The sequence below is a fragment of the Rhinopithecus roxellana genome, chromosome 5, assembly GCF_007565055.1.
Source record: "Rhinopithecus roxellana isolate Shanxi Qingling chromosome 5, ASM756505v1, whole genome shotgun sequence".
NCBI classification, from domain to species: domain Eukaryota; kingdom Metazoa; phylum Chordata; class Mammalia; order Primates; family Cercopithecidae; genus Rhinopithecus; species Rhinopithecus roxellana.
Window position 1 is genome coordinate 161,701,687 of NC_044553.1, and position 23,095 is coordinate 161,724,781.

At 48.4% G+C, this 23,095-nt stretch overlaps 1 protein-coding gene across 3 annotated transcripts in view; it reads right to left on the reverse strand.

The window, feature by feature from the left end:
• CDC42BPB (CDC42 binding protein kinase beta) overlaps positions 1–14,801 on the reverse strand; it is a 134,019-nt gene extending 119,218 nt beyond the window's left edge. For all 3 annotated transcript variants that reach the window (XR_004057395.1, XM_010353708.2, XM_030931068.1), the window contains exon 1: positions 14,220–14,801. Coding sequence is in view for 2 of the 3 variants with exons in the window: in XM_010353708.2 (XP_010352010.2) it covers positions 14,220–14,394 (175 nt within the window). In the remaining variant the exon portion in view is untranslated. The remainder of the gene's footprint in view (positions 1–14,219) is intronic.
• Between the last annotated feature and the right edge of the window lie 8,294 nt (positions 14,802–23,095).

Below are 23,095 nucleotides of genomic sequence, written 5' to 3' on the forward strand. Positions count from 1 at the left end.
TAAGGGTAGAGTTGGGGGTGACAGCGAAAGAGTACAGGGTTCCTTTGGTGGTGATGGCGGAGATGGTTGCACAACTCAATGAATATACTAAAATACACCGACACTGAACTGTATGCTTTAAGCAGGTAAATCATACATGACTTGAACCTCAATAAAGCTGTTACCAAAAAAAAAAAAAAAAAAAAAAAAAAAAAACGGGAAAAAAGAAATTATCTGGTAATTGTAAATGGCAGAGAAGCCTTTCTTCTTCACGAAAATAAACTATCAGCAGTATAATTCAACTTAAATTTCTCTATATTACTGACAGCTGGTTTCTGCTTAAAAATCTTCCTAACAAGGCCGGGCGCGGTGGCTCAAGCCTGTAATCCCAGCACTTTGGGAGGCCGAGACGGGCAGATCATGAGGTCAGGAGATCGAGACCATCCTAGCTAACACGGTGAAACCCCGTCTCTACTAAAAAAAAAAAAAAAAAAAAAAAAAATACAAAAAACTAGCCGGGCGAGGTGGCAGGTGCCTGTAGTCCCAGCTACTCTGGAGGCTGAGGCAGGAGAATGGTGTAAACCCGGGGGGCGGAGCTTGCAGTGAGCTGAGATCCGGCCACTGCACTCCAGCCCAGGCGACAAAGCAAGACTCCGTCTCAAAAAAAAACAAAAAACAAAACAAAACAAAAATCTTCCTAACATTATATCACAAGGATTATCAAAATTTCATAAACACAAATCTTGCTTTTTAAAAAAATAACTAAATATTTGTAGAAGGAAATATATCCAGGCTTATCATTTTGGTTACATAAAACTATGTCTGATGCTTTGAGAAATATTTCTTGTTCTCATACCGTATAATATCAATGCCATCCCTGACACCTTAATTAACTGGTAGAGCATTTCCAGTAACTTCTCAATTTGCTGCTAGTCAGACAGTATTTCCCACATATTTGAATCCAGTTTCATTTTAAAGGTACATCTGAAAGCTGTTCTATCAATAAAGAAAGACTTTTCAACAATTTGGTTTCAAATACTTCGGGTTAGAAAACAAACATCCATTTAAGACAGAGCTGCAAATTTATTATTATTACTTTTTGGAGACAGAGTCTCACTCTGTTGCCCAGGCTGGAGTGCAGTGGTGCAATCATAGCTCACTGCAGATTCAACCTCCTGGGTTCAACCAATCCTCCCCAGTAGATGAACTACAGGTGCACACTACCACAGCCAGCTACTTTTTCTTTTTGCTTTTTTTTTTTTTTGAGACGGTGTCTTGCTCTGTCGCCCAGGCTCAAGCGCAGTGGCGTGATCTTGGCTCACTGCAAGCTCCGCCTCCTGGGTTCACGCCATTCTCCTGCCTCAGTCCTCCGAGTAGCTGAACTACAGGCACCCGCCACCACAGCCAGCTTTTTTTTTTTTAAGACGGAATAGTCTCGCTCTGTCGCCCAGGCTGGAGTGCAGAGGCGCGATCTGGGCTCACTGCAAGCTCCGCCTCCCGGGTTCACGCCATTCTCCTGCCTCAGCCTCCCGAGTAGCTGGGGACTACAGATGCATGCCACCACGCCCGGCTCATTTTTTGTATTTTTAGTAGAGATAGGGTCACCATGTTGGCCAGGATGGTCTCGATCTCCTGACTTCATGATCTGCCTGCCTCAGCCTCCCAAAGTGCTGGGATTACAGGCGAGAGCCACTGCGCCCGGCCCTAATTTTTTAAATTTAATTTTGTAGAGATGGGGATCTCACTATGTTGCTCAGGCTGGTCTTGAGCTCCTGGGCTCAACCAATGTTCCCACCTGGGCCTCCCAAAGTGCTGGGATTATAGGCGTTGAGCCACCATGCCTGGCCTCCAAAATTAACCTTTAAGGATTGCTGCATAACCACTTATAAAATCAACATCTTGGCCGGGCGCGGTGGCTCAAGCCTGTAATCCCAGCACTTTGGGAGGCCGAGACGGGCGGATCACGAGGTCAGGAGATCGAGACCATCCTGGTCTACACGGTGAAACCCCGTCTCTACTAAAAAATACAAAAAACTAGCCGGGCGAGATGGCGGGCGCCTGTAGTCCCAGCTACTCGGGAGGCTGAGGCAGGAGAATGGCATGAACCCGGGAGGCGGAGCTTGCAGTGAGCTGAGATCCGGCCACTGCACTCCAGCCTGGGCGACAGAGCGAGACTCCGTCTCAAAAAAAAAAAAAAAAAAAAAAAAAAAAAAAAAAAAAAAAATCAACATCTTTCTCAATAGTAAAGGGTCAATAGAAATGGTATTTCAAATTAAAGTATAAGGTGGGTCGGGTGTGGTGGCTCACACCTGTAATCCCAGTACTTTGGGAGGCCGAGGCAAGAGGATCCCTTGAGCTCAGGAGTTCAAGACCAGCCTGGCCAACATAAGGCGACTCTGTCTCTATCTCTAAAATAAATAAACGTTGAAAAATAAATTCAACTCATCAATTTAAGTTTTTTAAACAAAGTGATAGACTGCATTATTTTAATTCAATGATTTCACACTAATGAGGGTTACAACAAAGCAAGGGCCCTGAAGTGCTGTTTCGGGTGCTGTGGTAAGGGAGTTCTAGTCACCTTTGTGTCTCACTACGTTATTTAAGTTTTTAGAGAATGATGAGGGGTAAGAATATTTCTTATTCTGCTCTGGTCTATTTTCAGTGGGTGATTTCCTACACACCAAAAGCTCTGGAGGTTCAACACAGCTCTACGACATTTCCAGAAAGATGAAGTTTCTACAGGCAACTCCGGAGTCACAACAGCCCAGCTGTGAACATCCCCACGTCACATGGTCTCCACAGGGACCCCTGTACCCTCCCAGCCCCGAGAAGCAGGCGCTGTCCAGCCACCGTTTTTCCACTTTCAACACTTCCTTCAGCTACTCCCTGCTTCTTCACAGTCTCGTAACCCCCTTCTCCTCTCTCTCCTCCAATGCTTGTGCAGTTACGAGAAAAACCTGCTCTCCCCTCATCCCATTTCCTCCTTCTACTCATGGGGGACTCTTTCAAGTAAGTAAGTGTAAGAATAGAAACAGCAACATATCCAAATGAAAACAAAGACGAACTATACCCTGACTTCGTGCAGAGGTTAGAGCTGGAAACCTGGAAACCGCACACCTGGAAACCAAGGCGGCACATGATCACACCGCCACAGAGCCTCAAGGACAACATGAGCTCCAGGAGGACAGGAATTTTGTTTTCTTCACTGCTGCAGTGCCTAGCACATCTTAAGTCCTTAAAAAATATTTGCTGGCCGGGCGCGGTGGCTCAAGCCTGTAATCCCAGCACTTTGGGAGGCCGAGACGGGCAGATCACGAGGTCAGGAGATCGAGACCATCCTGGCTAACACGGTGAAACCCCGTCTCTACTAAAAAAAAAAAAAAAAAGAAAAAAAAAATACAAAAAACTAGCGGGGCGAGGTGGCGGGCGCCTGTAGTCCCAGCTACTTGGGAGGCCGAGGCAGAAGAATGGCGTAAACCCAGGAGGCGGAGCTTGCAGTGAGCTGAGATCCGGCCACTGCACTCCAGCCTGGGCGACAGAGTGAGACTCCGCCTCAAAAAAAAAAATATTTGCTAAGTGAATGACAAGGGACGACAGCAGACTAGAAATGTCAACACAATTTTGCACAGTGGGAAAAAGCAAACCGATGAGTGGTATCTAACTCAGCAAAGCCAGAAAACCAGAACTTAACTGGGCAGCAGGGGCAACGAGACTGGGGAATGAGAAGAGGCGCTCAGATCGCTGAAGGCCTGTGGTTAATGGGCAGAAAAGAGCACCCACTTCAAGTCCATAGGAAAAGCAGTTAGATCCTCCCCCATTAGCCCTCCTCCATCCACCTCAGCCACCTTACCAGAAACCGACAGCTATGCCCCCACCCCTAAACCCCAAGCAGGAGGCTGGAAACTTCTCTCTGGGGAGACTTACAGCCCCAAAATAAAGAATTCTATCATTAACTTCTGGTAGTGGCCCTCAAATTGGCAGGGTCCACGCTCTATTTCCTGATGGTGAGACTCAACACTTAAAAGTCTGCCCCATGCATACAGGGAGTTTCCAATCGGCCCACTCATAATCATGGAAAGACAGTCAATAATCACCAGATTTTCAGAAAAACACCTCTAACAAAGAGAATGATCAAAGTAGAAAACAGGTGAAAAAGAAAGTGCAAGAAACAGACAAGATAGGAGGCAAAGGGAAACATCTACATGACAAACGTGTGCAGGAATCAATAAAACATTAAACAAAGAGAAATGTGTCTAAAACACATTGCCTTCATGAAACAGAAAGAGGATGTTATAAAAAGGAAGACTGAGAACGACAACACTTTTTTTTGGAGACAGTCTCTCTCTGTCACCCAGGCTGGAGTGCAATGGCGTGATCTCAGTTCACTGCAACCTCTGCCTCCCAGGTTCAAGCGATTCTCCTGCCTCAGCCACCAGAGTAGCTGGGATTACAGGCACCGGCCACCATGCCCGGCTAGTTTTTGTATTTTTAGTAGAGACAGGGTTTCCCCATGTTGGCCAGTCTGGTCTCAAACTCCTGACCTCAGGTGATCCGCCCGCCTCGGCCTCCAAAGTGCTGGGATTACAGGCGTGAGCCGCCGCGCCCGGCCTTACATTGAATTTTTGTTTCTGACATTGTATCTTTCATTTTTAAGTGTTCTTGGCTGGGCGCGGTGGCTCACGCCTGTAAGCCCAGCACTTTGGCAGGCCGAGGCGGGTGGATCACAAGGTCAGGAGTTTGAGACCAGCCTGGCCAACACGGTGAAACCTCATCTCTACCGAAAATACAAAACTTAGCTGGACACAGTGGCGGATACCTGTAATCCCAGCTACTCGGGAGGCTGAGGCAGAGAATTGCTTGAACCTGGGAGGCAGAGGTTGCAGTGAGCCAAGATCACGCCACTGTACTCCAGCCTCGGTGACAGAGCGAGACTCTGTCTCAAATCAAAAACAAAAACAAACAAACAAAAATTCAATGTAAAAACTAGAAGATAAAGTTGAGAACTTCTCCTTAAAAACTCAGAACAAGGCCCGGCACAGTGGCTCACGCCTGTAATCCCAGCACTTTGGGAGGCTGAGGTGGGCGGATCACTTGAGGCAGGAGTTCAAGACCAGCCTGGCCAACATGGCAAAACGTTGTCTGCACTAAAAATACAAAAATTAGCCAGGCGTGGCAGTGCACGCCTGTAATCCCAGCTACTCGGGAGGCAGAGGCACGAGAATCACTTGAACCTGAGAGGTAGGGGTTCCTGTGAGCTCAAATCGCGCCACTGCCCTCCAGCCAGGGCGACAGAGTAAGACTCCATCTCCAAACACACAAAAGAAAGAGCATTTTCAGACAGACCTGGTTCAAAAAATCTACCTCCGATGAATTCTTTCTCAGGAAGCTACTAGAAGATTCACTCCACCGAAAGATAAAAGACACAGAATCCAGAAAAGGGAATTCAACAGAGGAAAGAGACACAAATAATCCCTGCAAGGAATGAAAAGCACTCCAAGGACTGCTCCGTAGCAGGCCTGCAGGACACACAGCCCAGGCTGAAGCAGAGAAGTGGCAGGTCTGGAAGGGATGAAGGTGGTAAGATTATTTGAGGTGTTTAATGGAGGAGTTCTAGTTAAACGCCTGGCACTAAATTCATGACTGTACACTGAAAACCAAGCTAAAGAAAATTCGGCCGGGAGCCACTGCTCACTCCTGTAATCCTAGCACTTTCGGAGGCCAATGTGGGTGGACTGCTGGAGGTCAGGAGTTCAAGACCAGCCTGGACAACATGGTGAAACCCCATCTGTACTAAAAGCACAAAAATTAGCCAGGCGTGATGGCGGGTGCCTGTAATCCCAGCTACTCAGGAGGCTGAGGCAGGAGAATCACCTGAACCCAGGAGGCGGAGGCTGCAGTGAGCCGAGATCATGCCACTGCACTCCAGCCTGGGCAACACAGTGAGCCTCTGTCTCCAAAAAGAAAAAAAAAAAAATTTACTCCATGGGATTATTACAAGAAAAAAAAAAGAAAATAAAGAAAATTCATTCCAGTAACACAAAAACATTTCCCTTAGTAAATTGTATCTTACATGGCTTAGCTGTGAAGACAGTTACCTAATAAAAACAGTGTAGACACTGAATATCAATTTAAACAAAATTATATAAACATATTTGGGACAGAGAAAAAGAGCAAGGGGTGAATGTGTTTCAGGCAGTGGAGGGAGAATGTAGAACAGTTCTAAAGCCTCTTCTACAGCAGAAGTCAGCAGACAATGTCTAAAATGGAAAAATCAGAAATTAGCAGTACCAGCATGCTATACAGAAACATGAAATTTAAGGCAGGCATTGCTCAGCACCCACCAATATCCATGGTTCTTCTATAGTAACATCCCACCCTCGGCCTGCTTGGCTGAAGGAGGGTGGGATGGCCACCGTCTCAGATGGTGGCCTGAGGGTGGGAAAAGGCCACAGCCCTGGAGGCTTCTTGGAGCAAGGCCGTCCAACCAGCACTGACTGCTGACACGTCAACTTCACGTGAGAGAAATCAACCTGATTTTATTTAAGTCACTGTCACTTTGTTCTCCATTACTGGCAGCTAAATGTGATCCTAACTAAAATGATAAGTAGAAACAGAGGAGTTAAAAGTGGCAGTCTGTGGGAAGTTGGAGCGCAGAGCAAGCAACTGGTAGAGGGACTGCTATCTTGCATTACAACCCAGTAGTACTGCTTGGTTTCCAAAACTAAGTAAATACATTACACTGATAAAAGCTAAACTATATTTAAAGAAAATCACCCCACGGGGCATGGTGGGAAGTGTTGTTAACCTTAACTTTTTTTAAATTTGAGACAAAATTTTGCTCTTGTTGCCCAGGCTGGAGAGCAATGGCACGACCTCAGCTCACTGCAACCTCTGCCTCCTGGGTTTAAACGATTCTCCTGCCTCAGCCTCCTGAGTAGCTGGGATTACAGGCGTGCGCCACCAGCCCGGCTAATTTTTGTATTTTAATAGAGATGGGGTTTGACCATGTTGGCCAGGCTGGTCTCGAACTATAGACCTTGTAATCCGCCCACCTCGGCCTCCCAAAGTGCTGGGATTACAGGCATGAGCCACTGCACCTGGCCATAACCTTAACTTCTAAAACTAAGATTAGATGCGTCTTTTGGGGTCAATTTCAAATTCTAATACTGAATTGTGGATATCAAACTTTTAATTTTAAAGGCAACAGAATATGAAGGCATTGCAGTTTTGGAAAGGCGAAGTGATGAAGAGAGTTTGAGACTGATCTGGCAGACGTATTTAAAACTTCAAGTGGGAAAGGCATTCATTTAGGCCTGAGGACTTGAGAGCTTTAGCTAGGTCACTAACAATGAGAATAGAAAGAAAAGGCTAAAATAAAATAAAGATATTTCAAAGCAGGCACCTGCAAGGAGGCTTGAGGCTGACCACAGTCCTGTGAAGGAAAGAAACGCTGGTTAGAGGGCAGCTCCCCTAGAAACAGGGAAAATGCTCAGAACCTAGTTTACCCAAGGGGAGTGGGGAGCAGGCTGGAGGGCAGGTTCATACGACCTCCCCAAATTCCTAACACAGCGGAGCGCAGTGGCTCATGGTTATAATCCCAACATTTGGGAGGCCAAGATAGGAGGATTACTTGAGCCTGAGTTCAATTCCACCCTGGGCAACACAGCAAGACCTTGTTTCCACAGAAAATAAAAATTTAGCCAGGTTTAGGGGTGCATGCCTATAGTCCCAGCTATTCAGGAGGCTTAAGACTGGAGGACTGCCTGAGCCTGGGAGGTCAAAGCCACAGTGAGACATGATAGAGTCACTACACTCCAGCCTTGGTAACAGAGCAAGACCTTGTCTTAGGGGGAAAAAAAATTCCTAACAGTCTTCCAACCTACAAGTCTGCGATTTTGGAGGTCAGGGAAATCATCATCTAAATTAACACTGGGAATCACCTTACAGTAGGTCCCAACTGTTCTCCAAAGAGATTCCAATCCAAGTACAGAATTTGAATGAAATTATATCATTCCATTCAAAGTTATCTTTGAATTTCTAATTCCTAAGAAAAACAAAAATCCAAAGTTCTCTATTACATATCGATTCTTTTTGCAGTTTTAATCAAAAAACAATTTTGTTGCCACAGTTACCTACCAATCAATAAAACTAACCAAAAACCTAACCCCCAACACAGATTGTTTAAAATCAAATTGAAACTTGACCTTTATCTCCTAGTTAGTGGCTAGTCTATGGGGGGGGGGGGGGGGGGCGGGGAAGAAAGATTACTACACACAGTTCACACTGCCAAAACACTTCTGATTTTAGATTTAAGGAGAGTGTGTTCCCTCTCATCCATTCTCATCAGCAAGAGAGCCTTTCTGTGAGCTTCTCATACAAATTTAAGGTAACCATAATATACTGTCGTCCCATAACACTAAGAATCTAAGAATAAAACAAACATGGTCAAGGACTAATAGGTATTATGTTATAGGACTAACAGGTATGTTTTGGGATGAGATTACATGGTAACATTGTTTTTGGTCTCTTCCAGCAAAAAAAAAAAAAAAAAAAAAAAAAAAAGCTTTCTCTCTTTTCAGAGAAAAGCATTTGACAGTTTCACTGTATTTAATATAGTTTGGAATTAACAGTCCTGTGTGCCTGCCTGTTTATCCAGCATCACTAATGTCAGCACAAACAGGAGATATCTAAGGGCACCTGGCTTGGTGACAAGAGGGAGGGTGGAGGCAAGCAGAGGCACTCTCTGTCAACCCTGCAGTGTTGTGAGTTCTGTAATTTACATGCATTTGAGTATTCTGCTTGAAGGGCAATTCACTGCACATTTTAATTTTTCAGGTAGCTCACACAGTGGTATCCTGAAGTGAGAACTATTTCTTCAAATCCAATTTTATTTCTTTGAAATCTAGATTTAAGATAGATGCTGTTCACTGTAAAGCCCAACTATCATGGAAGGAATGGGTTTTTTTTCTTTGGACGCAGGGTCTTGCTCTGTTGCCCAGGCTGGAGTACAGTGGCGCAATCTCAGCTCACTGCAACCTCCACCTCCTGGGTTCATGAGATCCTCCTGCCTCAGCCTCCCGAGTAGCTGGGACTACTCGTGCCACCACATCCGGCTAATTTTTGAATTTTTTAGTAGAGACGGGTTTTCACCTTGTTGGCCAGGCTGGTCTCAAACTCCTGATCCACTCACCTTGGCCTCCCAAAGTGCTGGGATTACAGGTGTGAGCCACCACACCCGGCCTGCAGTTTTAAGACAGAAAAGATAGGGCTGGGTTGTTAATGTTTAATGGTTTCAGCTATCCTACCTCATGCTATTATAGTCAGTATCAAACAGCTACCATAGAATCTACATGATCTAAATTATACTATAACCTAATTTTTATCATGCAATCCTAGCATTTCCCTATAATTCAGATCTTACTGAAAAGATCTATTTCTTAAGTCTGTTATTTTTAAAAAGTGTTCCCATGTTATGCAAACATTCTATCCAGAGAAATCATTAAGATAAAATGTATCTGAGCCAGGCACAGTGGCTCCCTGCCTGTAATCCCAGCACTGTTTATGAGATGTTTAGCACCGTGCCAGTTAACCCTTACTTATTAAATTCGGTGGCGTCATCCCACTCACACCTTGGGCTGGCCATCCCCACACTAACAGCTACGGGCATTCACATCCATAGAGGAGGACTCTGAGAAGATACTGTCACACTCCTGGTGAGAAAAGCCACAAATGAGGAACCACCCAGAACACTGGGTGGATTAATTCTGTTCATGAAGAGGAAGCACATCGCGAAACAAGATGCCCCGGACTGGGAACTGGAAACCCATGTTCTGCCTCTGTGACGCGTGTCCACACCAGCATCAACCCCGAGGCCTCCCTCCTGGTCTGCAGGGCAGACCAGCAGCCAGGGCAGAAGACCACTGGGGCCTGTCCAATGCTCATAGGCTAGGATTTCAAACATCAGCTCCATCCAAATGCAACACTAGCTGTTACAAATAAGATGTGGGAAAAATATTTAACACCGGAGACAATATTTGTATATGACAAAGATGAAAGACAACAAATTCATCTCATTGGGTTGTCCGTATTTGTTGTTATTTACATTTGGAAACTATAAAGTTTATGTTCCCCTTCAAATGTATCAAGATATTTTCAAAAATAGCTTAAAGAAATATACATGCAAGGCTGGGCATGGTGGCTCATGCCTGTAATCCCAGCACTTTGGGAGGCCAAGGCAGGTGGATCATGAGGTCAGGAGTTCAAGACCAGCCTGGCTAAGATAGTAAAACCCCATCTCTACTAAAAATACAAAAATTAGCCAGGCATGGTGGCAGGTGCCTGTAGTCCCAGCTACTTGGGAGGCTGAGGCAGAGAATTGCTTGAACCCGGGAGGCGGTGCTTGCAATGAGCCAAGATTGCACCACTGCACTCCAGCCTGGGCAACAGAGTGAGACTCCGTCTCAAAAAAGAAAAGAAAAGAAAAGAAAAGAAATATACATGCAAAGCACAGCATTAAGGTCCCGAAACCAATCAAGCTATAGGAAAATTAAAGACAAAAACTTACAATGAAAGTTGAAATGACTCGGCCAGGCGCGGTGACTCACACCTGTAATCCCAGCACTTTGGGAGGCCAAGGTGGGTGGATCACGAGGTCAGGAGATCGAGACCATCCTGGCTAACACAATGAAACCCCGTCTCTACTAAAAATAGAAAAAATTAGCCGGGTGTGGTGGAGGGGCCTGTAGTCCCAGCTACTCAGGAGGCTGAGGCAGGAGAATGGCGTGAACCCAGGAGGCAGAGCTTGCAGTGAGCCGAGATCACAGCACTGCACTCCAGCCTGGGTGACAGAGCGAGACTCCGTCTCAAAAAACAAAACAAAACAAAACAAAAAATTAGCCGGGCATGGTGGTGGGTGCCTGTAGTCCCAGTTACTTGGGAGGCTGAGGCAGAAGAATGGCATGAACCTGGGAGGCAGAGCATGCAGTGAGCTGAGATCTTGCCACTGCACTCCAGCCTGGGTGACAGAGTGAGACTCCATCTCAAAAAAAAAAAAAGTTGACATGACTCTTGTCCCATTCAACCACTGTGGTGATAAGAAAGTATGAGCCAAAAATAATCATCTTTTATTTATTTTTGAGACAGGGTCTCACTCTGTCGCCCAGGCTGGAGTGTAGTGGCAGGATCACTGCTAACTGAAGCCTTGACCTCCCTAGCTCAAGTGATCCTCCCACCTCAGACTCCAGAGTAACTGGGACCACAGGTGTGCGCCACCATGCCCAGCTAATTTTTACATTTTTATAACATTTTAGTTTTACATTTATTATAGAGACTGGGTTTTGTCAGGTTGCTCAGGCTGGTCTTGTCCTCCTGGGTTCAATCAATCCTCCACCTTGGCCTCCCAAAGTGGTGGGATTACAGGCATGAGCCACCACACCAAGCCACAATTTTCCTTTAGAACTTAAAAAGTTTACTACCTATACTTTCCAAATTTCCTCACATAGTCCCCATTAAGCCTCCAAATCTGGGCTGAATCAGCTACTTTTCTTCCTTAAGTTTCAAGAATTCTCCATAATGGTCATTAGATACCTGGCAAGATTTGGGAAGTGGGGAAAGGCTGGCTTTTCCACATGGCAGTAATCCACGTATCAGAGGTTTCAAATGTCACGGAGTGGTGAATCCAAAAATTGAATAGTCCACTCATTGACAGCCTATATGTGTTTCCTGAGCAGAAGTAATTGAAAGTTAGAGTACCTAATATTGCTCTATAAACAGTTGTATTCAAAAGCATTATTCTGTGCTTTCCAGTCGAAACAACTAGGCAATTCCAAGCAACATTAAATACTAACTGCACACACGTTAACTAGAAATACACCACTTCAGAGTTACAATGATGTATATGTTAACATAAATGAGTTTAAATACTTGTAAAATATATTGATATTTCATTAAAACACCACCTTCTAAGTTCATTCTTCTCTATAACTGAAAATTTAGACTTTTGTGCAAACTGAGTTCCTAAGAGAATAATGTAGTTTGTAATCACAATTTCCAAAGAGCCAAAATACAACTCTGAAAACATGTCTATGTTATAGCACACAGTTCCTGTTTAGATTTGGAAAGATCAGATCTCATAAAACATGACCTCCACACATGCTGAGAAGAGCTTCCTCCAGGGAAGCCCACCAGTAATGCCTGGTGGAGAGCGGTGGCTGCACAACGGCCCACAGGGCCCCAGCCCTCAGACTAATCTCCTTCTAGGTATCGGGGCAGGGGCCAGTGGGACACCACCTTCCCAGCAAAACCACCTTTCTCTCTGTTTCCTCCTCCCGGTCACACCCACAGGTGGCGCACCAAGTTGAACCTGACAGTGGAACTGTGTGGGTTTCAAGACCGAGTGATCAGAAAGGAGCGGTCAACAAGCCGGACGCGGCGGCTCACGCCTGGAATCCCAGCACTTCGGGAGGCGGAGGCGGGTGGATCACCTGAGGTCAGGAGTATGAGACCAGCCTGGCCAACACGGTGAAACCCCGTCCCTACTAAAAATACAAAAATTAGCAGGGCATGGAGGCGCGTGCCTGTAGTCCCAGTTACTCAGGAGTTTGAGGCAGGAGAATTACTTGGACCCTGGAGTTGGAGCTTGCAGTGAGCCGAGATCAGTGCCACCGCACTCCAGCGTGGGCACAGAGCAAGACTCCGTCTCCAAAAAAAAGGAAAGAAATTGGAAACAAAATATTCAGATTTTAACATGCACCAAAGAACTCACTTTCAAAGCAATGGTGAAGTCAATTAATTATTCAGTTGGAAATCATGTCACTGACAAAGGACGCTAGAAAGCAAATATTCTTGATTTACTGATACTATAAGTAACCAAAAATGGTGGTTCCCACGGAAATAAAGCATCACAGGCTGTCCTTGATCTCACGGCCTCTTTCTACTGCTGCTCTCACAAGATAGTGTGTAACATCTCACTACAGAGCAACTCAATACAAGCCCTCTAAAGAATACTGCAACTTAAGTTTTATTTGTAAACAAAATTCCAAATTCCAGTTACCAATCTTGCAGAGTAGGAGGCCTCACTGTGGAACACTTTCATTTGTTTCTTCGTATAAATATCAGCTTTATCAGCCACAAAGATTAGAAATTACTGGTTCAAACTGAACAGTCCTAGCCCAGTGACGCAAATGACCCAAGGATAAGGTTTTCATAGGTCTGGCCTGAACATACGCATTTCCTCCTCCTACTCAGTGGTTTTAGGTGAGATAGTCTGAGGGTCTTGACAGCACACCCCTGTTAGGAAGAGATGAAGTAAAAGAGTTTCACTCTGCGCTTTTACTTGTCTTTAGGATCCTAATTATCGTTAAATGGTTTAACCAAATTTTTGTCCTAAAAAAGCATAATCGGTTATTTAGCTGACCAATGATTAAAACGTAGATTCCGAACTAACTAGAGAAGGCATGCAAAAATCAGATAAAGTTTTTAAGTGATAGCTCCAACTACCCCTCCAAATATCACAAAGGTCTAGCAGAATTGGAATTTAAAAAGAAACAAAAATGTCCTCTTGCACGGTTTATTTAAAATAAAGCCTTAACCTTAAAATTCCCTTGAAGGTGTTACAGCAAAGTGGGTGTTCAGGCTATGGCCAACAAGGGGATGTAGACAGGCTGTCACCCAGGAGGGGCCGTTAGTGCTGGGCTCGCTGGAGATGCAAGGGGGTCCCATGGGGCAGTGGGCGAGACAGATGCAGAAAGCACACCCAGCTGCCCCCACAACGCAGAGGAGCGTGGGGTGGGGAAAGCGAATAATTCCACGCTGCCTCTGGACCCCAAAGGCGAGAAGCGGGGGGCGGGGGCGGATATCCCAGGGAGTGCTGCAGGAAATGATATCCAGACTTGGAGGGTGGATCTAGGAAGCGGCAAGGGCGAGGGCCCGGTGGGGGGGAGGGGGTGGGAGTGGGAACGTAGGATGTGGCTCCGAGGGGCAGGATGAGGGGGCGGGACGATCGAACGCGGATGTCCAAACTGGGGAGGGCAAGGAGGGATGAAGAGCTAGCGGAGGGACGAGGGCGCACGGAGCTGCTGGAGAAAGATAGGCAGCGGTCCCGGGGGCGCTGCCGGGGCGAGAAGAGGCGAAGCCCACCGGCTGGGTGGGCAGGAGGGCGGCAGGGTCTGCCCGGGCGGGCGTGGGGGTGCGCGGGACGGGGCGCAGGGGTCGCAGGGCCGGCCCTGCCGGCGTGCACTTACCCCACTCGAGGAACTCGGCCACGTACTTGTCGCGGCGCAGGGCCGAGTGGCTGCACTCGGTGTACAGGCAGACGAGCACGTCAAGCAGCGTCTCCACGCTCAGGGCGCTCTCGTTGCGCCAGGGCCCGTCCAGGAGCAGCTGCTCCAGCTTCTTGAGCCGCACCTTGGCCGACATGGTGCCGCGCGGCCCGCTCCCGACGCGCCGGCCTCTCGCTAGCCCGCTCGGCCAGTCCGTCAGGGCGCGCCCTCGGGGGCTCGGGGGCCGCGAGCCCCGGCAGCAGCGGCGCCTCCTCGCCGCCCCGTCCGCGTCGTCGCGCCCCGGCCTAGGCCGACATTTTGGGCTCCGTCCCGGCGGCGCAGAGTCTGGGGCGCCTGGCCCCGCGGGTCCATGGGCCGCTCTCCTCCCCTCGGTGCCGCCGCCCTCCCCGCTCGGGCGGCCCGCCCCCGCCTCGCCGCGCCCCCGCCGTCCACCGCCCTCAGCCCCGCCCGCGGCCGCGCCCTCCCCGCCGCCGCCGCCGCCGCCGCAGACTAGGAGCGGCGAGGAGCCTAGCGCTGCGCAAGCCCGGCCGGCGCCCGAGCCCCGACCCCAGCCCCGACCCGGCGGCCCAGCCCCGCGGCCCGCAGCCAACCAGGGCGCGGCCAGCACCGGCGCAGCCAACCACTGCGGGGCCGGCCACTGCCGCGCTGACCTCAGCGCGCCGCCCCGCCCCGCGCCCGGCTCCCAGCTCCCGGCGGGCTCGGGCCTCGCCGCTTGCCGTAGGGAGCCGGGATGCTGGGAAGGCAGGGCCGGGCCCGGGGAGCGGCGCGGGGGGGAAGGGAGGGGCGGGGCGAGTGCGCTGCCGAGATTGCGGGGTCCGCGCATGCGCAGAGCGCGCCCCGGTGGGCGTGTGCGCCTTCGCCCAGCGGACACGGTTCCCTCCGTGTTTGGGGTCCGACCGCGCGCGTAGCGGATCCTGGGGCCGAAGGCAACCCCAAGTATCGAAGAAGCAGAGTCGCGATCTCAGGTCGTCGGGCCCCGTCCCACAGTCCCGGCGGGCCTATGTTGCCTGGGGGTCTCGGACCGGCCCGGCCGAGGTGGGTGTCGAGGGCCGCCCGGCAGGCGCAGCTCTGATGGCCTCGGCGGAGCTATTTAAAACGGCTGGTCCCAGCTCGAATTGGTCCTGGAAGACTCGGGTCATACCCCTGACTTCACCGACGAGAGACTGAAGCCCAGACGGTGTGGGGTCAGGGCCCAGGCTTGTGGGGGCTGCTGCCAAGGCGGGAGCCAGCGTCCCCAGTGCCCGGTGGATTCGTGATGGCTTGCAGAGGGTTTCAGTTTCCACTGTCCAGCCCTCCCTGCAGACCAATACCTGGGTGTGACAGTTTGGTAGCTGGGAGGATATTTGTCTCCAGGCTGGGTTTGCCTAGCGAGTCGCTGTATTTACTAAGATTGTTGGTTAATTTGGGTGGCTGGGGGAGGGAGGTTGATGGAGATACCCCCGCACCCCAACAAACCCTTGGAGTCAGGAGAGGAGGGGCTATTCCTGAAGCTTGCGGAAGGTCACCGAAATCGTGGGGGTGGCTGAGAGCTTCTGGGGCGCGCGAGTACAGGGGAAGGGGTGGAGCCGATGAAGGGGCAGATAGGGGTTTGAAGCCGGAGGCTAAGGGAGCCTGAAGCAAAACTGATCTCTGGAGCTAAAAACAGGAGTGGGCCCGGCGCGGTGGCTCACACCTGTAATCCCAGCACTTTGGTAGGCCGAGGGGGCGGATTGCCTGAGTTCAGGAGTTCGAGACCAGCCTGGGCAACACGGTGACACCCCGTCTCTACTAAAATACAAAAAATTAGCCGGGCATGGTGGCGCGCGCCTGTAGTCCCAGCTCCTCCAGCGGCTAAGGCAGGAGAATTGCTTGAACCCGGGAGGCGAAGGTTGCAGTGAGCCAAGATCGCTCCACTGCACTTCAGCATGGGCAACAGAGCGAGGCTCCGTCTTAATAATAATAACAATAGTAATTAATAATAATAATAATAATAATAATAATAGGAGTGGTTGCCTATGCCGGAGTTGTTGACCAGAACAGGTCGAGGAACCTTCTGGGCTGCTGGTAATGTTCTATGCCTGGATTTGGGTAGTAGTTACATGGGAGTACGCGTAAGTAAACATTCTTCAAATTGTCTTCTAAAGATCAGTGCATGTCACTGTGTGAATATGTATATAATACCTTCATTTCTTAAAGGCAGGTGAAAACAATCTGGTGTTAGAGGTGAGAGTACTGGCTGCCTTTGGGGTATGAACTGGAAGGGGACACAAGGAGAGGCCTCTGGGGGGCTGGGTACATTCTGTATCTTCATCAGAGCCATCTTGTAACGTGGGTCTGTAAAAGTATATAAATTCATCAAACTATTCTAAATATTTGCATGTTACTGTATGTGTATGAAACCTTAATTAAAAGTGGTTTTAAAAAGTCTGAGCAGATCACCTGGCTCAAAATCAAAGACTTCCCACTGGTTTTAGAATAGACACCAATTTTTTTTTTTTTTTTTTTTTTTTTTTTTTGAGACGGAGTCTCCCTCTGTCGCCCAGGCTGGAGTGCAGTGGCGTGATCTCGGCTCACGGCAACCTCCGCCTTCTGGGTTCAAGTGATTCTCCTGGCTCAGCCTCCCTAGTGGCTGGGACTACAGGCACTTGCCACCACGCCTGGTTAATTTTTTTGTATTTTTAGTAGAGACAAGGTTTCACCATTTTGGCCAGGCTGGTCTCGAACTCCTAACCTCATGATCCACCTGCCTCAGGCTCCCAAAGTGCTGGGATTACAGGTGTGAGCCACTGCACCTGGCCGGGTCTCCACCTTTTATCCTGTCCCTGTGTAAGTTTTAACTGTGTCCTCACAGGTGACTGGATGTAGACAGTGTGCTCCCATCTCCTGACACCACAGGCTCTGCCTGGCCTGCCCAGCCCTCCCGCCCTGTTCTCTGCCATGTCTCTTCAGCCTCTGACTCCAGTCTCCCTGATCTCCTTGCTGCCGGGCTTTGCACTTGCTTGCCCCTCTGCCTGGGATGCCCCTCCCACACTGCCTCCACTTTGTCCACTTAACCAAATCTCTGTTTCCACGTCGCCCCTTCAGGGCAGCCTTACCTAACTCCCTGGGCGAGATCAGGCCCCAGTTCGCCCTGCAGGTTTCCTCCTCGGCAATTGATACAGTGGGTATGTGGGGGTCTTGCCTACTAGCCTAGACTAGAAATGTGTTTGTGCCTCAGTCTCAGATGTAGAGGTGGAATAATAGGACTGACCCTGGCATTTCAGTGAGTTTGGGAGGGGAGTGAATGAGTGGATACCCAGGGAACACTGAAAACAGTACTCGGCTCATAGGAGGTGCTGCTATCATACATTAGAATGAGTATTTCAGAAGCCAGGGACTCTGACCAGCTGACAGATGGAGCAACCATGGGTCCTGGCTCTTGGCCCCTAGGCCAGGGAAGCCCAGCTGTATGTGTCCTCAGGCACCTGTGAGCTTCTGCTGTATCCTCACAATAAACTTCTACTTGCCTGGTTCCAGTAAATTTCTGGTCTTTGCAACACACCAGCCCCAGACTGAGCGTAGTCTTATCCCCAGTAACCTAAAATGTATGCACTCTACGGGTACTTCAAGCCAGAAATAATAAATTGGTTCAGAAATTAGAATGTTGAGATTTGCAGAGCTAAACCTCTGGCCTTAACTTTAAATCTTCCCCCTTGGACCCCTTAGGACCTGAGATAAGCAAGGGGAAAGGGGGCTGTGCCTGGTGCCATCTCCTTCTTCCCCAAACCTCCCTTGGCTCGCTCAGCCCCCTTCTGCCCATCTAGAGCCACCACCGGGAAGGGAGGAAGGGAGAAGTGGGGAAGGGCTCCGATCCCATCTGGATTAGCAGGGGGTAAGGTTGACCCTCTCTCTCCTGGGAACATTCATGGGCTCCTTGGTGGTTCCCTGCGGCTTTGTCTCCTGAAGTCCCCTTAACCCAAGCAGGTGTGCCACTGGGTGGGTGCTTACCCGGTGACTGTGGAGGGGAGGGGCCCTCTGCTCTTCCTGAGGGACTCTTGGACAAGACCTCAATGGATCCATGGTCTCGTGCTTGCTCATCCACCCAGCTCACATCTGTCCTCAGGAAACACTGCACACTTCTCGCCCCGTTAGGGAACAGGTGGATCCCAGCACAGCAGCACAGCTCTGCCTCCGAAACAGCACGTGAGCCCCTCCTTCCTGGCTAGGAGCCATCCCGCAGGCCACTGTGCCCTCCAAATGGAGCACCAAATATTGAGCTCTCTGAGAAATCCCTTGGAAGGCCCCCCTCACAGGGTTAAAGTGAAGGAAGGAGGGCCCGTCCTCTGTGTCCCCAGGCAGGATTACCTCACCAAATCTTCTCTTCCACTCTCATCTTTTATTCCTGAGTGTGGGACAGAGTCCCAAACATTTCCCTTGACAGTCTACACATGGGGATCTGACATAGCATTTGAGAAGTCCACATCTGCTCTCTCTTCTTGCCTCCTGGAAATTGCCATGTACTGTTCTTATACATTTACAAATGTACACCAAAGGTCATCGTCCCTTTGGTGGACAGTGCTTGTATTGGTCTGCCCTCACTCTCTCTGTCTCCTGAACACCATACCCTGTGAGTCTCCGTTCCAGCTCCACTCTGATCATAGGATTCTAGAGGGGCTGGCACCACATGTGACCCAAGACCCTAGTCAGCACTTCATCCCCCTTCAGTCATCATGTGACTGAAGCCAGGCCAATCAGATAACTTATTTATTTATTTATTCATCTATTTTTTAGAGACGGGGTCTTGCTCTGTCATCCAGGCTGAAGTGCCTTGACAGAATCATAGCTCACTGCAGCCCCGAACTGCCAGGCTCAAGCAATTCTCCCATCTCAGCCTCCAGAGTAGTGGGGACTACAGGTGTATGCCACCACATATGGCTAATTTAAAAAAATTTTTTTAGAGAAGGGGTCTTGCTATGATGTCCCGGTTGGTCTTGAACCTCTGGTCTCAAACGTCTTGCTCCCTCAGCAGATAACTTATTTAGAATGTTTTATACTGGCTGGGCGTGGTAGCTCACACATGTAATCCCAGCATTTTGGGAGGCTGAGGTGGGCAGATCATTTGAGGTCAGGAGTTTGAAAGCAGCCTGACCAAAATGGTGAAACTTCGTCTCTACTAAAAATACAAAAAATAAGAATAAAAAATTAGCTGGGCATGGTTGTGCATACCTGTAATCTCAGCTACTTGGGAGAATGAGGCAGGAGAATCACTTGAACCCAGGAGGCGGAGGTTGCAGTGAGCTAAGATGGTGCCACTGCACTCCAGCCTGGGTGACAGAGTGAGACTCCATCTCAAAAATAAAAATAAAATTAAAATTAAAAAGAAGGCCGGGCACAGTGGCTCATGCCTGTAATCCTTGTTTTGGGAGGCACTTAGGGAGGCCGAGGCGGGTGGATCACTTGAGATCAGGAGTTTAAGACCAGCCTGGGCCGGGTGCGGTGGCTCAAGCCTGTAATCCCAGCACTTTGGGAGGCCGAGACGGGCGGATCACGAGGTCAGGAGATCGAGACCATCCTGGCTATCGCGGTGAAACCCCGTCTCTACTAAAAAAAATACAAAAAAAACTAGCTGGGCGAGGTGGCGGGCGCCTGTAGTCCCAGCTACTCGGGAGGCTGAGGCAGGAGAATGGCGTGAACCCGGGAGGCGGAGCTTGTAGTGAGCTGAGATCCGGCCACTGCACTCCAGCCTGGCCAACATGGTGAAACCCTATGTCTACTAAAAATGTAAAAATTAGCTGGGCGTGGTGGCGCATGCCTGTAATCCCAGCTACTTGGGAGGCTGAGGCAGGAGAATCACTTGAACCCGGGAAGCAGAGGGTGCAGTGAGCAGAGATTGTACCAGTGCACCAGTGTTGCCTGGGCAACAGAACAAGACTCCATCTCAAAAATAATAATAGTAATAAATAAAATAAAAAGTAAAAAGAATGTTTCATACTAAAACTGGGGGAGCTTCTTATCCCTTCCTTTAGACCAGGGGTGGGTAAACTTTTTCTGTAAAAGGCCAGACAGTAAATGTTTCAGGTTTTGTGAACCCTACAGTCTCTGCATCTACCATTATAGCAAGAAAGCAGCCATAGACATTATAGAAAAAAGTGAGCATGACTGTGTGCCAGTAAAACTTTATTTACAAAACAAGCAGCAAGCTAAATTTGGCCTGCAGACCCATAGCTTGCTGATCCTTGCTTTACAACACAAGCTATGATGGTGAGACAAGATCAACAGCCACAACACCTGTTAGAGAAAGAAAGAGAAAAATGAGAGAGAGATCTGGTTAGATGAAACAATAAATTTTCCTTTTTTTCTTGGCCAGGTGTAGTGGCTCATACCTGTTAATCTCGACATTTTGGGAGGCCAAGGCGGGCGGATTGCTTGAGCTCAGGAGTTCGAGATCAGCCCAGGCAACATGGCAAAACACCATCTCTACAAAAATGCAAAAATTGGCCAGGTGTGGTGGTGTGTGGCTGTGGTCCCAGCTGCTTCGGAGGCTGAGGTGGAAGCATTGCTTGAGCCCAGGGGCAGAGGCTGTAGTGAGCCAAGATCACACCACCGCATTCCAGCCTGGGTGACAGAGCAAGCAAGACTCTGCCTCAAAAAGAAAAAGGAAATTGATTTCTGCTTCTAGTTTAGATGGTGTGATCGGGACCAGATTTACTCTCTTACCTGAAACAATGATTTAAAAAAAAGAGAGAGAGAGAAAATGGACAAATCACCTAACACAAGGATTTTCATGACACTGGGAATCAGGCATCAAAGGACAGTGATTAGCCACGCGTGGTGGTACACACCTGTAACTCCAGCTACTCTGGAGGCTGAGATGGGAGGATGGCTTCAGTTCAGGAGTTCAAGGCTGCAGTGAGTCATGCTTGCATCATGCACTCCAGCCTGGGCGACAGAGCAAGACTCTCTCAAAATATACATATTTTTGACAAAGTACAGTGATCCCTATCCCTGAGACACAGTAAAGAAAAGAGGTGGTTCTATGACTGCCTTGCCAGGGAAGGGGAACTGAGGTGGAGCTCAGTGGACTCCCTTAGGTGAGGAGACAGAGCAGAAGCTAGGGAGACCAAGGCAGCTAGACCTCTCAGGACAGACTACCATAAATGAGTGAGCTGCACAGAGAAAGCCCTGGAGATTGGTAGAGAGTCTCCTCAGGCATCCAGCAGCACGCTGGCCAGTGCTCACGCGGATGAAAGCCACCGCAGGCTGGATTAGGGGAGATGGTGCCAAGAAGGACTGGAGGAAATGGTGCCTGATGCTCACACAGACTGAGAGTAGTGTTGTTTTCCACTGGCCAGACTGGAAAAACTAATAATTCACAGGTATTGGGTAGAATTCTCAAGAAAGTTGTGCCTTAGTAATAGGATTCTACCACTAGGAAGTCATCCACTTGCCTTTCCCCCAGCATCCCAGAAAAAGCTCTAGACTGAGCACTGCTCCAGATCTGCCTAACGAATTACAAATATAAGACACGAAAGTATTAAACAGTTTCCAAGTAATTTCATCCCAGAACAAAGCTCAAGAAAATGTATAGGAATACAAAATATTCAGCACCCAAAGAGGTAAAATCACAATGTCTGGCATCTAGTCAAAGATTACCAGACATTCAAAACACAGCCTATGATGAGGATGTCATCAGTTAATCAAAACCAACCCAGAACTCACACAGATGTTAGAATTATCAGAAAAAGACATTAAATGTTATTATAACTGTATTTCATGTGTTTGAAAAAGTTAATAGAATCATGAAAATCATTTTTAAAAACTGTAATAGAATTTCTAAAGATGAGGTAACTACTATTTCTGGGATTGAAAATACGCTGTATGGGGTTCATGGCAGATTAGACATTACTTAACAAAAGGTTAGTGAATCTGAAGAAATAGCAATAGAATTTATCCAGAATAAGACAATGAGAGAGAGAAAAAAAAAGAATATGAACAGAGCATCAGTGAACTGTGGGACTATTTCAAGCGGCCCGATACATGGATAATTGGGATCCTGAAGGAGAAGAGCAAGAAAGAGGAGGAACAGAAAAAATATTTGAAGAAATGACTGAAAAATTTCCAAACACAATGAAAATTACAATCTCACAAATTCAAGAAGTTCAGTGAATCCTGAGAACAGGAAATATGAAAAACAACAACAAAACACCAAGTCACATCATCATCAAATTGCTCAAAACCAGTGATAAAGAAACAAAACAGGCCGGGCACGGTGGCTCATGCGGGTAATCTCAGCACTTTGGAAGGCCAAGGCGGGCAGATCATCTGAGGTCGGGAGTTCGAGACCAGCCTGACCATCATGGAGAAACCCCGTCTCTATTAAAAATACAAAATTAGCTGGGTGTGGTGGCGTGTACCTGTAGTCCCAGCTACTCTGGAGGCTGATGCAGGAGAATCACTTGAACCTGGGAGGTGGAGGTTGCAGTGAGCCGAGATTGCACCATTGCACTCCAGCCTGGGCAACAAGAGCAAAACTCTGTCTCAAAAAAAAAAAAAAAAAAAGGCTGGGCGTGGTGTCTCATGCCTGTAATCCCAGCACTTTGGGAGGCTGAGGCGGGCGGATCACAAGGTCAGGAGATCGAGACCATCCTGGCTAACACAGTGAAACCCTGTGTCTACTTAAAATAGAAAAAATTAGCCGGGCGTGGTGATGGGCACCTGTAGTCCCAGCTACTCGGGAGGCTGAGGCAGGGGAATGAAGTGAACCCAGGAGGTGGAGCTTGCAGTGAGCCGAGATCGCGCCACTGCACTCCAGCCTGGGCCACAGAGTGAGACTGTGTCTCAAAAAAAAAAAAAAGAAAATGGAAATAGAGATGTTTTCA